Below are 18,130 nucleotides of genomic sequence, written 5' to 3'. Positions count from 1 at the left end.
GGAAGAGAGCTAGCTCTGCCTTTATATGTTCTGAACTTATTCACGGTATCGGTAAGGATTGATTGAGGCTCCCAGTGTGGCTATGAGATCGGTAGTGTGACTATAGGCAGATTCTCCGCCCAAAATATAATCAGTGAATCAATAAATAAAACCTGTGCTAATTTCTGTCCTTGGAGCCTACATGAAAAAATGTTTGGTTAGTAAATGTCTGCTGTCATCTTGCTTTAATTGTAAATTCCAGGTAAAACTCACAGATTTAACACAAGAGATATGACGTGATCATTAGTGAGCTTTTCCAGTTTTTTTTCTGCTAAGCTAACCGGCTGCTAGCTTCACATTTTAACGGACATGAGAGCGGTATCAATCTTCTCATCTAACTGTCAGCAAGAAAGCAAATAAGTGTATTTTCCAAAATGTCAAACTATTCCAATACATTTTCTGAAATTTGATACTGACAATATGGGATAAAAAAAAAAAAAACCACAAACATGATTATGCAACTGTAGAGCACATACTGTTGTGTTCAACCACTCAATATGAAACCTGTGATTGTAGTGTAAAAAGTTTTGAATATTGACTCACAAGTTGCATACGATATGCAAATGTAAGCTGTGTAGCAGTAAGAGCGCAGCGTCGAAGATTCAGTTGTTTTCTGTTGGCAACAACTGCAGTTTATTTGGAACAGAAAAAAGTATATTTTTAAGAACGCTTAGAGAACTAAAAACTAATTGGTCATAACACAAACAGACCAATATTTACATGACAGATTCATCTCCCTTTTGATAAGAAAGGTCAGCTTGTTTCATAATTTTGATAGGATGGAATGAGAGCACGAATCAGAATGTAATGGAAATAGATAAGAAAATCTGTGTACCAAAAGCACATACACATTTAAAAATCATCATGCTTACTTAAAATTCATACATTGTAACATCTCACTCATTCACAATACTGGGCAGGAGAGAAAAAATAAACAAGGTGCAAATAACAAACATTACAATAAGTAAAAAGAATCTAAAGTGTTGATCGGGTACGTGTCTCGGAATGCCACATGTGCATTTGGACTGCAAATTACTGGATTCTGTTTCACTCTGTCCAGCAGTATGTAGCTCCCTTTGATTCAATTGTACACAATATCAGGGGTCACTATCACATATCGATTGATCCGCAGATCCAAGAAAATCAAAAACACATTGAAGAGCATCGCCAGCGTTACAAATATCCCTCGTTTGAATGATCCTTCTTGCCTTAATACATCTCAAAAGGCACTGGACCTTATTCTGTTTTCAGAGTAAAATAAAAGCATAAAGCACTAAACTATTGACATGTTCTGTACCTTGTAGTCTGAGTAGTATTTTCAAGGATTGCGGTACACTCCATGCACTTTCCATGCAGAGTCGCCCTTTTGTTGCGGTATCGACAATATGGCACAGTCACATTTATCACTCTTAAATAACAATTTTTAAAAGAGAGAAATTATTTCAAATCAAGTTTTTCATCAGCGAGACCTGTACTGTCGTGTCTGTCGTGTTGGTTTCTACATGAGTGAGTTGTTTTTCCCTTGTGCACAAAACAATGTTAAAAAACAACAAATCACAATTATAAAAGAAGCACGGCACAGAGGCTCAATTATTTCTGTACTCTAATGCAGGTGTCCAGCATCTAGCCAGCCGTTAAAATGCCATTTTGGGACATTGAGTCTTTTTCTGTCACTACCTCACTTTATATCAGTGTCTCGCCATTTGAGAGGACAGTGAGAGAGTGGGTATCAAAGAGACCACTGTTCCCTTGGCTTGGCACTTGGCAAGTATAGTACGGATACCAAAAGACAACTTTTTTTTTTTTTTACCTAAGAAGCCTGTTTGTTAGTGAATCGTACCAAATAAGACAGTCAGGTAATAATGTCCACTTTGAGGTGAGGTTCCTACTGGTTACAAATGTTGATAATGCTTTCTCCCTTCTCTTCAGGGCCACTGATGAACCTTTAAAAAATAATTCACATTAACTCCTGAAAACCACATTTTGCAAAAACAATACATGGACACCACAATTCTATTTCCCTTTCAAATGAAGGGTTTAAATGCAACTTGGCTCAACATTCTGGGGTATATAGTACTTAAGACTCCATTTCTAAAAGCTCCTGCTCTGAACAGAGCTCGATTTGGCACTAGAGTATGCCAATCAAGCGCTCGGTTGAAGAAAAGCAGAGAGAAAAATCCTTTAATGCACATACCAGCCAGCTTTCACTCTGTCTCCCCGCCTGTCTTTTTTTTCTCCCTCCATTCAATTTCAGTCCCATTCAAGCTACTAGGTACCAGGACACCATTATCTCTCCCTTGTTGCTAGCATTTGTTTCAGTGCCTTTTATTATTCCCCCTGGTCCTCCATTCCCTTCTTTCTCTGTTTGACAAAGACCCAGAGGGGGGGTTTGGTCCAGCTGCCCCATAGTTCAGTCAGATACAGTAGTCAGCTTACAAAAAACTAAAAAACATCCCCCACCCATCCAACTCCACCCACTTTCACCCTATTAGTGTCAGTTGAGGCTTGCTACAAACACACACCCATGCACACACACAATCTTAGAAACAAATGGAGGAGGCAAGTTTTGGGAATATGTGTGTGTGTGTGTGTGTGTGTGTGTGTGTGTGTGTGTGTTTGACTGCATGTGTCAGTGTGCAATCTGTCCCCAATGCTGTTGGTCTAGGTGGCGGACATTCACATTATAATTGGGGATACGCTAAGGGGGTGGGGGGCAGCAGTGTGTTCGGACACAGGTGCAGTGCCGAGGTTCCTCGGAGGAACTATCTGCACCCATTTTTGTAATGACAAACAACTTCCTGCCGCTTAACACCCCAAATGTTTTCTTCTGCTTCCTGTAGCCCTCTACACATCAACTGACAGCTGTCCCTTCACTCATTAAGAAGCTCTAACTCCCTCCTTCCTGAGGGGGGCAGCGTCCCACTCTCATGCGCAGTGTGCCGCTTTTGTGTAGGTGCCAGAGCTGGACAAACTCCTCAGGCATGGCGTGGAACCATTTATAGGGCAGGATGTTGTCGTAGTAATGGTGGCTGACCGGCTGCTCGTCCAGGCCGACGGAAAACGGCCAGAAGCCGTAGGCCGTCACTTCCTCGCACAGCCCCAAGGCCAAGCTGACCAGGAAGAGCCCCGTGGAGAGGCGCTTGGCGTGCACGCCGCGGGCTTTCCAGAATTTTCCCACCGTGCGCAGGAATTCGGGGTTGGCAAAGAGCATGGTGAGGTTGGAGGAGGTGTCCGCCAGGGCGTAATACGCCCGCAGTGACGGGTCGGTGCCAGGCTTCATAGAGAACGCTGGCATGTAGATGTAGCTGGAGCCGTAGACCTTCATACTGTCCACAAAAACTTTTCTCGACCAGAGGAGGTTCTGAAATCTGAGAGAAAGAACGGGAGTTATTTTTATATGTTGTGTTCCTCATGAGTGATAACTGGCCAACTCATCTGCAGCTGTGTGCTGCCTTTTTCCTTTCATGACTGTCTAAAAACAGGAAATGGATTTCCTGTGTTGTCACATGTAACACTACAGGAACACTATGGGGGATTCTACCACTTGCCCACTACCACATCTCCTCAAATCACCACACTGATTCCACAACATAACTCATTAGCTATGTCCGCTAGAGCAGGGTTTTTCCTGCATAGAGGATTTTTTGGCGCCCCCCCCCAAAGAGGTTTCAGCCAGCACCAAAGTTAAATCAGTGCCAAAATGCTAAGAATTTGGCATTTTGCCCCCCCACACACACACACCACCACCCCACCCCCCCCATTCAGAGTCAGGAAAAACCCTGCGCTAGTATGCTCAAACTTACTCTGTACATGTATGTCCTCTGTTCTGTAAGTTATCATTATCTCTGCACAACTGATGAGTGTTTTGTTTGAGAACAGAATTGATTTTGACTGTTTACCTTTTCTCTATGATGCTGGGGTTGGCTGTAACCAGGTGTGATCTGGTTCCCACATCCACCACATATTCCTTTGAAAGCGGTGGAAGGTTGCACCTAAAATGAACAAAACACACACGGTATATTTAACACTTCACACCAGGGATGTTGAAATTAATCACTGCATCGATTGTTGCCTACAGATGTTACTTGTTGATTTTCCAGTCGTTGCTTTTGTTGTTTTTCCCTTTCGTCTGTTGTGTTCAAACTCCGCTACATTCGGCAAGTGTCTTTTTTTAAGAGCAGATACAATAAAAAGGGGAGTTCATATATATCTGACTGCTTAACTTTGTTGATGAAAACCATGTGTAGCAATATATAATAATATTGAGGAGGTGACGCATCATGATGCATCGGGATATGGATTCAAATCGTGAGACCAGTGAAGATTCACACCCCTAGTTCACACACACAAAATCTTGCCCATGATTATGATTTATATAAAGTTAGTTATGGTAGGAACTTACAGTAGAAACAGTTAAAGGATTTATTTTACTCATTATCTGAATAGATCCGATTATGATAGCGAGCAGAGAAGCAACATGTCCTGCCCACGTGGTTTTATGTGTTTGTGTTTGCAATGGAAACAGCATGTCAAAGATCGTTAATTACTTGTGAAGTAATGGGGCTAATGATAATACTACAGGCAGCAACAGCAGGAGAGATGTTAAAAGTGGAATGACATGGCTGAGAAGTTGTTGCACAACAAAGCTGGCAGTATGGTTGCCATATTTTACATCTTTAATAACTGGAGTAACAATGATCCTTTGTACTTACACCCTGTATTTCAGTGATGACTAGTAAAACATATTACCATATTTTACATAAGACAAGTTTCTCTCTGTCACCAACAAACAGTGTCTCAGCTTCAGTAATAATGGTAATTTAAATTGACAGCGACATTACCGTCCTAAACCTACATTTCGTGTTTGCAAGACAATGTGTTTAGTAGAGTAAATTACAACAATTATGGAATAATTACCTCATATGCAAGCCTCATATGTGGTTAATCACATTAGAGCTGTTTATGATCAGCAGATGGAGGAAATAAATGACAGCTGGATAGGATTCCTTGTGTTTTGTGAATGTTAAATATTGCCATTGTGTCCTTGCTGTAGTGTTTCCTCCCTCCACCCTGCTTTGCTTCAAAACTAGTGACTAAGCTCCCACTATAGTTTAGGTTCAGCTATCTCAGTAACCGTTCTGCTATCTTCTGGGTAGCTCCTGATGTCAACTCTTTCTTTCAATTTTCATTTTTCTGGCCATCTCAAGTCAGTTAAATGTGGTTGCCTGAACCACTACCGTCAATTAATGTGTAGATGTAGAGTCACAGTTTGGCAGAAATCGGTATATATGATGACAAGACCTACCAGGCATAACTTACAGTGATGTTGACTGGCTGGCAAAATCATCTTATTAAACAGTCCATTTCAGACTCGGTGTATCAAATATTTGACCCCAAAATGGAATTCTGTTGGTTTGTTGGTTTAATCAAACCCTGAACATTGCGGTTAAATAGCAAGCACTGTGACCACTCGGCTATCTAGGCGCTCCTAGAATTCAGTGTTACCAGATGGGTTGGGACTTGTTAGGCTTAGAGTGCATTGCACTTATTGAAAATACGTATTTTTCTCTTATCCAGAGTGCTATCTGTACATCAAAGCAGTGGGTTTACTCTTTTGAGGGCTGGTAGCAATCATGGTCAACCACATCAACTCCTCTGATTGTACTGATAGTTTGGTAATGGTGCAGAGGGTCTAGAGGTGGAAATTGCTGTTGCTGGTTATGCAAAGTAACCGTCTGCCCGCTAAGGTTGTGATGTGAAGTCCAGTTCTGGCATGATCCCTCATTAATTTTGTAACATTCAACATTCTTGGTCTTGGACGATCAGATGGATATCTGGCGTGTTAGAAATTGTGGTCGGCTGTTTGTCAGTTTGAGCAGTTTTAAGGTCAGATTTCCTCCATGGCTGTGGCTTGTGACTGAGACGGCTGTAAAATAAAACTGATCTTCATGGCAGAACAGACGGCATATTGTCTGCATCTTCCAGCCATGGCTCCATATTATTTACTTTTTTTTTTTTCTTACTTTCAGTCATAGTAGAATTGCTCAAAGTAACACTGCCTTTCTCTCTTTTTTAGTCATCACTGTTGAGGACACAGCAATCTTGTTTGAACTTTTCTTTAATTGTTACTGGATAAAACCAACTCGGGGTTTCATGCTTACGGTTCTGGAAGTGCAGATAGGCAGATTAAAAATAATAATAAAAACATAATCTGAATAAAACTGTATTTTTGCTACTGGTTTAAGACCCTTCAGTCATTGACAGATATAAAATCCACTATCAGATGCTCCCTGTTAGTTAGATATTCTTTCCTGGTTCTGTAAAAGAGCTTTCTGTTTGAGTTGAAGTTTAAACGCCATGCATTTTTCCTTCCGCTCAAGGTCTAAATTTAACCAAACATTAGCTCTCTCTCTTCAACACTCTGGAGTAGTTGTTACATTTTTAAAGGAGGATTACAGCTTCCTTTGAGGTGGTTTTTTCCTCAATCAAAACCAATAGAAATGCATCTCTTTGATTACTTAGAAAAACACCTTTATCTCACATTCAAAATTATTCTCCTTGTGTGATTCCACCAAAGTCCCCGTCACCTCGCATGTCCCTATACCAGCATCAAGTTTGTTTCAACGAGTGTTCTCCTTTTATTTTGCTCCACCAGTTTTATTCTGCTTAATGCATTTCTGCTCATCGCCTCCCTCATCTTAGTGTTTTTCTAGTTGCTGACTCACGCCAAACCTCTTTTTCTCTCTTGCCCTCGCTGTGGCCCATTTATTTGTTTTTTTTTCTCTCTCTTGCCTACAGTTGACACCAGCACTCATTTTCACTTATGGCTGAGGGTGTTTGGCTACTCTCTTGGGCACGGGCGATTCACATTTGGAGGAGCAGTGAAGCAGTCATATACAATGCACACGCCTGCACTAACAGCCCTGCAGAGTGCCTTGTGTCTCACCGCATGATGAAGTCGGCCTGGTCAATGTCCTGTCCACATTTGCTGTGTCGGAGAATGCCACCATTGCCCACCACTGCACACTTCTTCAGGGGCAGCTGCAGAGGGTTGCCCTGGGCAGAAGGAAACATGCAGCTCTGTTAGCGTACACACAAGCACGTGGACATTAACACACAAAGCCACATACACACATGCACAAAAACAGTCACCCTGTGGTCAGCTATGTACAGGACCTTGGCCTATTGCTAATTTCCGTTCACAGCCTCTTGTGCTGACAGACAATCAGCGAGGAGCTATGAAGCGAGGAAGTGAGTCAAAGTCATTCAGTTTATGAATTAGATTCCGTATCTGCGATATGCATCAAGAGCAAAGTATATATTTATACATAGTACATTTTCTAATGAAAAACAGACAATAGACATATCAGCAAAGAAAAGGATGTACTGCCATGCAAAAACAATTTCCTCACGCCTGTAAACAAAATTAACTGGATCTGCATATTGCAATGTTAAGATATGTGCACCATAGATGTAAACTTTCAGCTAAATGTATCCACATATTATTTTTCAGAGAAAACCAAAGTCAAAGATGGAAACAAACAAAATTGTTATCTATTCTCCTACCCTCCGATTATAATCAAATCTGTGATCTGGTAAATGTCACTTCCTTTGTCTCTGCACCAGAGGTGTCAAGTAACGAAGTACAAATACTTTATTACTTTACTTAAGTTGAAATTTTGGGTATCTATACTTTACTGGAGTAATTATTTTACAGCAGACTTTTTAATTCTACTCCTTACATTTTCACGCAATTATCTGTACTTTCTACTCCTTACATTTTAAAAATAGCCTCGTTACTCCTATTTCAGTTCGGCTTGGTTTCATTCCGACTCGTCATCGTTCAAAAAAACACACACACAAAAAAAAAAAACCCTATCCAGATAAATCACGCCATCCGGATAGAGTGAATTTGATTGTGGTTGGATGAGTATAAACATATACCATTCCGACACCCTATTGGTTTATGCACATGCACAGACCCGGTGCTCATACGGCACCGGTGCCTTAACGACCGTTATCTACCGGACGGAATAGCAACGCGGATTTCGGTGCCTTACTTGGGTGCTACTTAAATGCCTGCGCTTCTCTCTGATGCTCCGAAAATGGACATTAGAAGGAACTAAAACATCGCTGCACGGGACGCTAGTTAACAAACACTTGGCAGCAGGTAACGTTAGCCTACCGTTAGCTAGCAGCTGGAGTAAATTAGGGCTGGGCAATAAAACGATAACGATATGTATCCCGATAGACACATAATCAATAGAAAATGTTGTCGATAAAACGTTCGATAACTTGTTTTTCTTTATCAGAAGAAACCAGAGGTTGTGAATCAAGTTTGGTTGCATGAACAAAGGCCCTCACTCTCTGGCAACCTAGCAACGTGGGGAGTGACACTCTAACCAGCCAATCATGTAACAGTATCATGTTTGGTTGCGCCACATCGCTGTCTCGTGTTCTTCAATAACAGAACCGGCGTGGAGTGGAAAGTGAGTGCCGCAGCGAGCGAGGAAATCGTTGATAAAACAGGAAAAGTCAGTATGGCAGTTTTGGGGATTTTATAAGTCTGACCGTAGTCAGACCAATGTCGTCAGACCAACACTGGTAATACCATAAACTTGTTTTACCACTTTAGCCGCGCTCACACTTTGGAGCACAGCCGTATTCGCCATCAACGTCCAACAACATCTGCAGCTGCAACACGGCACAAGCAGCAGACCACCATGGAGAGGTACTCTGCATCAGCGCCTTACTAAACACTACAAGCAGCAGACCGCCATGGAGAGGTACTCTGCATCAGCGCCTTACTAAACACTACAAGCAGCAGACCACCATGGAGAGGTACTCTGCATCAGCGCCTTACTAAACACTACAAGCAGCAGACCGCCATGGAGAGGTACTCTGCATCAGCGCCTTACTAAACACTACAAGCAGCAGACCGCCATGGAGATGTACTCTGCATCAGCGCCTTACTAAACACTACAAGCAGCAGACCGCCATGGAGAGGTACTCTGCATCAGCGCCTTACTAAACACTACAAGCAGCAGACCGCCATGGAGAGGTACTCTGCATTAGCGCCTTACTAAACACTACAAGCAGCAGACCACCATGGAGAGGTACTCTGCATCAGCGCCTTACTAAACACTAGGCAGACAAGGCAGACGTGCTGAGCGCTGTCCAGAAGCCAGGTTACCAACCTAGCACTAAACCTGCAGAAAATAGTTATATTTAGCTAACACTTTGCACTATTTTATGACACTTTATTAAGCATTTCTTACTTATTCTTTAATTTTGCACCTTAATGTTAAGTGATAATTGTTAAGTGTTCATTGTGATTTTAGACCTGTTTACATTTTAATTATTTGAGTGTTTTCCATGGTTGTGTTGACATTTCTGCTTTTATAACTGAGGGGATTATAATCAGAGCAGGGTTAAGTTTAAAATAAAAATGTTTAAATTTAATATATTTTTCTCCTGGTCCTTATTTTAAATAGGTCATAAAAAATATCAATAATTATCGATATCGACCGATATGAAAAACTTATATCGTGATACAGTTTTCAACCATATCGCCCAGCCCTAGAGTAAACACGGTTAAAATGCTGACAGCTAAACGGTGTAAAGTGTGTCTGTATTTCACTGGAGAGGATTCCAACACCAGACTGTAGCTGCCGTTGCCTGAAAAACACAGAGGAGATGTGTCACCTTTTTTTCAGCCCTTCTGAGTTTGCAGGCATGATTTTAATATAACATTATTATAGCCATTATGGCCTTTAGAAAAACGTTTTTTTGTGGAGGTGGGGTAGTGCACTATAGGCCGCTGTGGGGCGGGCTAAGCTTTTGTCCTGAATGGCATTTTTTCCCCCTTACATTAATTTTACTTTTATACTTTAAGTAGTTTTGAAACCAGTACTTTTACACTTTTACTTAAGTAAAAAGCTTGAGTTGATACTTCAACTTCTACAGAAGTCTTTTCAAACCCTAGTATCTATACTTCTACTTGAGTAATGCATGTGAATACTTTTGACAATCTGCTCTGCACACTTCCTTTGTCTCTGCACAGTGGTTTGTGCATGGTCCTAAACTTTTTATCTAACCAAAGCCTGAACTTAAGCACCCTTTAACCTGACAAAACTAAGGGTAAAATAAACTACACATTATTTAACCATTAACTGCTCCTCCATTACTTTTAGAGAATGGAACTGTTTTTATCCATTACTTTTAGCTAACTATTTCAACTGTTTATATATTACTTAGTTTCCTATGCTTTTGGCTAAATATTTGAACTTTTTATGTATTACTTTTAGCTAACAGAAAGGTTTTTTCATCATGTTTAGCTAACTGTTATTTTGCTAGTAGAGTTAATTCTCTACTAGCTTGCTAACTAATTTTTACACACTCAATCACAAGAATGTTTTTTTTTATCAATTTGTATTTCTGTAATTAGTTGAGCCACTTCACAATCTCTCCAGCATACAACCTGGCAACTGCAGAAGTACCCACTGGGGTACAAGTAACCCCTGGGGTGGGAATCACTGCCCTATCATCATATCAATTGAAGCCTTGTGTAGGATAGTATTAAAGCTGTTACAGAGAACACTGAAATACCACTTCATGAAGCAAGGGCCAAACATGTCCTTTCTTTTTGCCTTGGTTGCATTTAAGTCAGAGGCATGGATTACGCAGGATGGCGGAAACAATTGTGCTCATTATTCCCCTTGGAGTGCACATACTTGAGAATACACACACACACACACACACACACACACACACACACACACACAAATGTACACACTCATCTCCTTGCCTCAGGGTCTCTTTTAGAGCGTGACAGGGGGTTGAGTCAGAGGACAATACCCTGTTAACAGCACATCAAGCAGGGGAGGGGAACCAGCAAGTTGGGCTGAACATTTGAGAAGGGGACACTTATTACAGTAGCACGTGGTCCAGCTATTTCTGGAACGTTATAAATCCAATATCTTGACCGATTTTGGTTTGGTTTGTTCATTTTAATGTAGGGCTGCAACTAACAATCATTTTTAATTTAATTAATGTGTTGATTATTCTTTCAATAAATGTATTAGTCCATAACATGCCAGGAATTGGTGAAACAGTACACTATAAATAATGTTTTTTTCTGACAGTCTGACCAACAGCCCAAAGTTAAAAGATATTCAAGTTACCATGATATAAAACAGAGAAAAGCAGCCATCTCACATTTGAGAAGCAGGAACCAGCTACTGTTTTGACATATTGTTTGGTTTTTCAGTGTCGCTGTCGTAATGAGAGCAAAGCAGAACCTCGGTGTGCATGCGAATGAGCTGTCATACTTTGTAGATGAACAACAATATATGAGAAAAAGGAGATGAGACGACACGATGACTTAAATTGAGGACAGCTACGCTCGTTATTGTAAGTGCAATGATAAGTCAAAGTCAGTACTTTATCAAACTGTATGAATGTGAGTCCCAGACCAGGTTAGGAAATTAACTAACAATGTAAAGATCAACAAGCCACTGATAGATATTTTCAAATTTGATTCATTCAATAAATTATTATTTTTTTGTCTTAAATCCACCAGCCATTTTCATATTATACCAACATTTGCAGCATCATTAGCCTTTTTGGTAAGGTTACTAGGAAAACTCAGCCCACGATAGTTTTATTCTCCCCAAAACATGTTTCCTTTTTATTTTTAAAGAACTATTAAAAAAAAAAAACGCAACTTTCACTGTCTCCCGCAACTTCATTGCAACAAACATACAAAATACATTGCAACTTTTATCGCAATTTTTTACAAAAGCTCCCGCGAAATCAGGCATTTTGGACCGCAACAATCTCAAAAAAAGGCCGCGAAATCCTGGAGGGACTGTTTTTAGGATACCTAAAAGATAAGAAGAGATCATAGGAATCTACTGTACAGTCCAGTGAACTGTATGTATGGTTGCTCTGTTTGAGCCATTGAACTAACCAACAATTAACTGTCAAAGCCCTAATTGGCACATTCCCTGGCAGATGCCCAGATACTGTAGCTGTTGCCGGCTTGGCACAGTGTGGCTGGTTGTCTGTGGTTAAACCTGCAATCACAGCACTGGTAGTTGACAAGGCAGATTGTGTGTGTGTGTGTGTGTGTGTGTGTGTGTGTGTGTGTGTGTGTGTGTGTGTGTGTGTGTGTGTGTGAGCTTGTGCTTTGTCCATCCCACCTAACTACTAGTTACTTTCCTTCTGGGAAACACGCATACAACTGGCCACAATATAGGCTTGTAGAGGAAGTGCAACCACACCTCCAAAAATAGGCCATGCTATCGTTAGACGGAGACTCACACAAGCACTAAGTTGAACAATGCAGGAGGTGTCAAGCTAACCTTGGGCAGGGAGATGCACTGGAGTCTGAAACAAAAAAAACCAGCTAAATCCCTGAGTGAAAGAGTAGTGACTTAACACAGTGAAAAGATTAGCTTACATAACTCAACCTGTGTGTGAACAAGGAATGTATGAAAGGAAAGTGATAAAACTAGTAAAGGATAACTTTTTATGATTCATTTTAAAAGGTCAGTTTGCCCAAATTACAAAACGCATCATCATCCTGCTTTTCTCTAGTGGGGTCGGGCCATACAAATATGTTTCGGATTCACAGGACTTTCACTCGGGAGAGCCGGGTTCGCGTCCCGCGTGCGGCGATTTTCTTTCCTAAACCCAACCATTTATTGTGTTCCTAAGCGTATTTGTCGTTATTTTCCGTGTTTTTGTCACTGTTTTGTTACTAAAGCCTTTCCCTGTGTTCTTGTCCTAAACCCAACCATTTTTTATTTTATTTTTTTTACAGGCGTGTGACGTTCTCGCGATATTACGTCGTGCTCTCACGATAACACGCAACATGGTGGGTATGTTTACATCAGCTGTATACAGCGTAGGCATACACGTGGATAGCTGAAAATGCGTACAATAACAACGCCATTTTGCTTTATGAAAGTGCCGTGTATATTTACGCAAAGTCATGATGCCATGTTGGAACTAATGTATTCTGATTTAACAGCATAAACACTTATCAGCAATAAAACAGTGTGGAAAAACCGTTTAAAACCCATTGTAGTACGTTCATGCACCCACACCCACACTGTGTTTCAGCTCGGCCACTCTCGCTTTATATTCTCATTTCTTCATTTATTCGCCCTCACCTCCCCCATCCCTCATGAATGAACATGCCCAGCTCGTGCCTGCAAATTAGGGTCACACATTCATCGCATTTACCAACCAGGATATTAGACCACAAATCTGTGGCATCAGTAATAGGGATCCAATCTTCATTATTAGTGAGGTGTATTGCCCCTGGATACAAAAACCACGGCAACAGCACTTACACCAAAGGTTCTCATTCAGTTCTTTTTCCAAGCACAAACACCCTCATCCACATGCGCACCCACACACAAGCATGAAGCTATGTAAAAATAGCCCTTATATGGATACAGATACACATCCACAGAGGCATAAATACACACTCTAGGTCCATCAGTGTTTCCCACACATAGACTAATTTGTGGCGGTGCACCACACAATCAACACAGGCTGCCACATATTGCGTTTCGTTATACTTTTTTTTTTAACGCTATTTAAAACATGCAGCGTATTCGTTCAGCTGCATTTCCTTTCCCTGCTCTCCTCCGTCTCTCGCGTCTCTCTCACATAGGCTACGCACACACACACACACACACACAACACACACACACACACACACACAGCCCCTCCCCTCCGTGCACACAGCGTCTGTCTCTATGAAAATGAGAGAAGACGGCTGGCGAAATTCACAAGTTCACGAAAGTGATCTCCTGGTATCTTGTGAACACCTTTACACAATTGCACATTAAAAAGTTCTATAAAAATATTTTATATTCTGAATACAATGAATACAACGATTGCGCCTGCTTTAGAAAGTTAACTAGTCGCAAGTTTGAGGAGGTATCAGTCTGAAACAGAGCTCAACAGTCCGACCAGTGTAATTAGTTATGTTATTCTTTTGTTTACAATATTTTCAGGCTTCAACCAGTGCTGCTCAAGCAAAAAGACAGAGTCAGGGAGAGAAAGAGATAGAGATATATTTGTTAGGCATTGAAGAAAGAGTAGGAGAGGAGGACAGCATCCAACAGGGAAAAAGCTAATTGCTTTTTAGTCTGTGGGAAACACTGTCCATGTTTGCACAATGCTAAATTCTCGACATGGAAAAGGGAGGCAGACACTTGAGTCACATCCTCCTCCAGTTTTTACTCCTGGTTTCAACATCTCCATTTTGAAGTGGAAATACAACATGACAGGATCTAACCTCTTGAGGAATAAACACAAAGCAGGAATCTGATGTGTACTCATCTGCACCTTTGAAACTGTAACACATCCTGTCCGTATAGAAACGACAAAGAAAAGTGAAAGATGCACATCCTAGTGAATAATATAAAAGTGAAAGTTTAAGATGGAGTATCTTACTTTCATCCTTGCTTTTAACTGTGTATAACTGTCGCGTTGCTCTAACCGGCCTGCACGTCTTAATACTGACTCCCATCACACTGCAGAACGCTATACCAGTAACCCACTCTCCTTCAGAGAGTGTCTATCTGCTCCACTGCCCACCTCCCCGCCTCCATCGATCGACAAGGACCCACGTTAAAACCCACAGCCCCCACAGCAGTGTCGTATTGCGCTGAGTGGGAGCAAAATCATTTCCCATCATCTGGTCTTTTCAATAACACAGATGCCTGTCTCACAGTCATGTGTCTTCTGGCAAAGAAGTCTGTGGCTCTCTGAGGGGAAAACGACCCTTTTTCTATTTGTGGTTATTATGTAACATACCTTCACAAAGAGTGGGTAAGTCTCATTGTTGACGGTGTGCGAGTGGTAAAACTCGCCATCGTACCACAGGACCTTGCCCATCGGCGAGTTCTCCTTGGTCACCGCAAACATCCTCCGCGGATCGCAGCACTCTGTCAGCAACTTCCTGTGCAGAGAGGATGTGGGAAATAATAAAGTCTGGTCTCTGGCAATGTTGGACACTTAGACACAAACTGGATTCAACAGGACTGCTAGGATTCTGATAAGACTGATAAGATAATGATTTGCCAAGAGACAGCCAAAGTAGGGTGTGTTAATATGACTAGACAAAGTGTGTGTAAGTGCTGTACGTCAGAGGAAATGATCACATTATTTAAGTTATATACGCCTGGAGTTTTAAGGATATCAAGATTCAATAACAGGCTCATGAAATGGATGTTCAAAAGTGGGGACTTTACTCAGCTTTTTCACTCTTTCAACTGATAAATTCCATTGGGCAAAACTTTACCAAACAGAGGCATTTAAAAAGCTCCATGGCTTTAAAGCTACAGCCCCAAGTGAGCATCACATCCTCCCTGCAGGCCCTGTCGGCTGCTCGGCAGGTGTCACCTTCTCTGAGTACCCTTATCGCCTTTGCCTCGGAGAATTGTCTGCACATATTCTCAACTAACTGAGATTTAAACAAGGTTGCCACAGGGTGACTAACATGCCCTGTTGATCTGGTATGCTTTTAAAATCTAGTGTAGTCTAAATGAAATACCCACACAGTGTCTGTGGTAGCTAGGCTACTGACGTTACTGTAAATAAGAAGTGTTTATGATGTTTGTATCTCCTGTGGTTTTTGCAGTTGTAATATTTCTGTAGGATATCTTGCACAGTTCTGACAGATTCAAACCAAACAATGTTTTTTTTGTGTGCATAATTGTGGGATTTTATGCAATACTATAAACTACTTTGGGTATTACAGTCTCATCATAATGACATTATGCCCATATGTTCAGGGACTCCAAATGAAGACAAAAGAGGTCACAGGCACTCAATGATAAAAAAAAATGTCCAAAGAGAACCCCAGGCTATGCGCTGTAGTGGATACAGGGTAGAAACAATCAGCGGCAAAAAGGGAAATCTGGGGGTACCGCGGGCCGCACTTTGGGAAACAATGTTTTAACCCTTGTGTTGTCCTCGGGTTAAATTTGACCCGTTTTCAAAGTTTTTTATATCAGAAATATGGGTTTCATAACAACCAAATGGCCTCAAAATAACTTTGATGGATGCATGCCTACACGTTGTATGGATATGCATCCATGTTCTTAGCAGGTAATTTTAATGATTACTTCCATTGAATTTTGGTTGTTTTGTTTAAATTTCATGGCATTTGAAAAAAGAAAAATGTTTAAATGGTTTCAAACCAGCATCCTGTGTGATTCACTCAACATCCTCCGATCTTAACTATTCAATTAGTCAAAATAATTCATATCTGCTTTTTTTCAAACTCAAAAATGAAGTACAATATTATATTAGGTTTATTGACCATGAATAAAAAAGCTTTGAAAAGCATAAAAAAGCGTCCAAAAATTCGGAAAAAGTAAAAAAAAGTAAAAAAAAAAAACACACATTTTTCAATTTTGACCCGGAATGACAAGTTAATGGACGTCGGTGAAGACAACACAAGGGTTAAACAAATGGAAAGACATCTGAGACCTGAGACTAACCTGTATACATCAATGCCCGTCTGGTTCTTCTGCCATACTTCGCCCTGCCTCAGCACCTCCTCAACTATTTCTCTATCGCGGGGGAGTCTGTAGCCGGGGAAAATGTAAAACCAGCAGAGCACCAGCACGCACAGAGCGGCCCACACCGACAGCTTTCCCCGGTAGCATCGCACCAACATCTTTCCTCCTCTTGTCTGTTGCACGGCTCAAAACAACCGGTGCTGCATGCACATCGAAACCGGTGCAGTACAAGGCAGCCTCGGTTCGAAGCTAATCTCTCCGTCCAGATTCAAATCCCCGTCTCATCCCGCAAACGGGGTGGAGAATGAATGGAGCTCGCAGGGTACACTGTAAACGTTACCCGGTTGATTGGGTCAAGCTTTGGTTTGGAAATCCGGTTTTGTGTTGACGAGGCTATGATGGAGAGAAGCAGAAGCGTCTAACCCTGCAGAAGGTCACACTGGGTTGCGGGTTTGTGGTGCAATGTGTCGGGCTCTGCAGGAATCCTCTGCTCTGCTCTCGGTGCATCACCACCATCATAACAGCCTGATCGTGGGCCCCCTCCCCGCCCAGTGGTGCCCCTCTGTATCCCAATCCTCCGAGGGTCTCCGATCCAGTCCAAGTTGATGTCCTTTCTCCCACCTTCCGGTCCTCTCCGAGGGACTCCTGTCCTCGTCCTGCGGCAGGGTCTGCGGCGTAAGTGAACCGGGCCAGTCCAATTCAGTGTCCCTCTATATCCCCCTCTTTCGCCTGTCAACTCCCCACTCCGCCGAGACAAAGTGCTTCTTGTGCTGTTGGAGGCGCGTCAAGTTCGCCAGCAAATGGCACGGGTGAAAACGGAAGTCGACCTTCACAATAAATGCATACTGTACACAGAACGCACACAGCAAAAATTCTTCCTCATTTAGGGTAAAGCTACATGTTAGCATCCACACCAGCTGATGGAAATAAAGGAACAGCTTGAAATGATCCAAACCATAGACTGTAACAGTCTATGATCCAAACCGAATAAAGAGCGACAAAAAAATAAAAACATTTGCAAAAGCTGCATCATTTGAATGTCATAATAATAATAATAATAATAATAATAATAATAATAACAATAATACATTTAATTTGTAATGCACTTTATATTTAAATACCAAAGTGCTACATGATAGTACTAAAAAAAGTAAAAAATAAAAACACATGGAGAGCAATAAAAAAAAAAAAGAAGAAATAATAATGTCATGTACATTCCCTCTTCATGACTCATGCAGAACAGAGTTTTGTCACCTCAACGTTTTATCAGAGGGGCCATTTTATATGTCTGTGTGTGCCCAGGGGCCCTTTGTCTCACAAACCGTCCATGGCAAAGTGGGACACTGTTTTAAACATATGGCATTGCTTCTCCATTTATAGCCTTTTATAAATGGCAGGGTTCTTCCGTATGGATAATTTTTTTTTATCTTGGGAACCCACTTTCAATTTGCTGCAATAAAACAATTTGTTAACATGGGTATTATTTTGAAAGTCCCGCTTCACATTCCTATCAAAGATTGTTTAACGCTGGCTGCTGCAAA

General features: G+C 41.4%; 1 protein-coding gene across 1 annotated transcript; it reads right to left on the bottom strand.

The window, feature by feature from the left end:
* Positions 1 to 2,542: 2,542 nt before the first annotated feature.
* On the bottom strand, positions 2,543 to 17,372 carry st8sia1 (ST8 alpha-N-acetyl-neuraminide alpha-2,8-sialyltransferase 1). Its single transcript, XM_028570793.1, has 5 exons — positions 16,569 to 17,372; positions 14,878 to 15,022; positions 6,986 to 7,095; positions 3,939 to 4,031; positions 2,543 to 3,407 (listed from the first exon to the last, which is right to left on the bottom strand). Exons 1-5 carry the CDS (start codon positions 16,745 to 16,747, stop codon positions 2,927 to 2,929), a joined length of 1,008 nt encoding a protein of 335 aa, XP_028426594.1. The 5' UTR covers positions 16,748 to 17,372; the 3' UTR covers positions 2,543 to 2,926.
* Between the last annotated feature and the right edge of the window lie 758 nt (positions 17,373 to 18,130).

Source organism: Perca flavescens, chromosome 23, assembly GCF_004354835.1.
Source record: "Perca flavescens isolate YP-PL-M2 chromosome 23, PFLA_1.0, whole genome shotgun sequence".
Taxonomy (NCBI): Eukaryota; Metazoa; Chordata; class Actinopteri; order Perciformes; family Percidae; genus Perca; species Perca flavescens.
The sequence above is the reverse complement of the archived record's forward strand: the minus strand, read 5'-3'. Positions and strand labels throughout refer to the sequence as shown.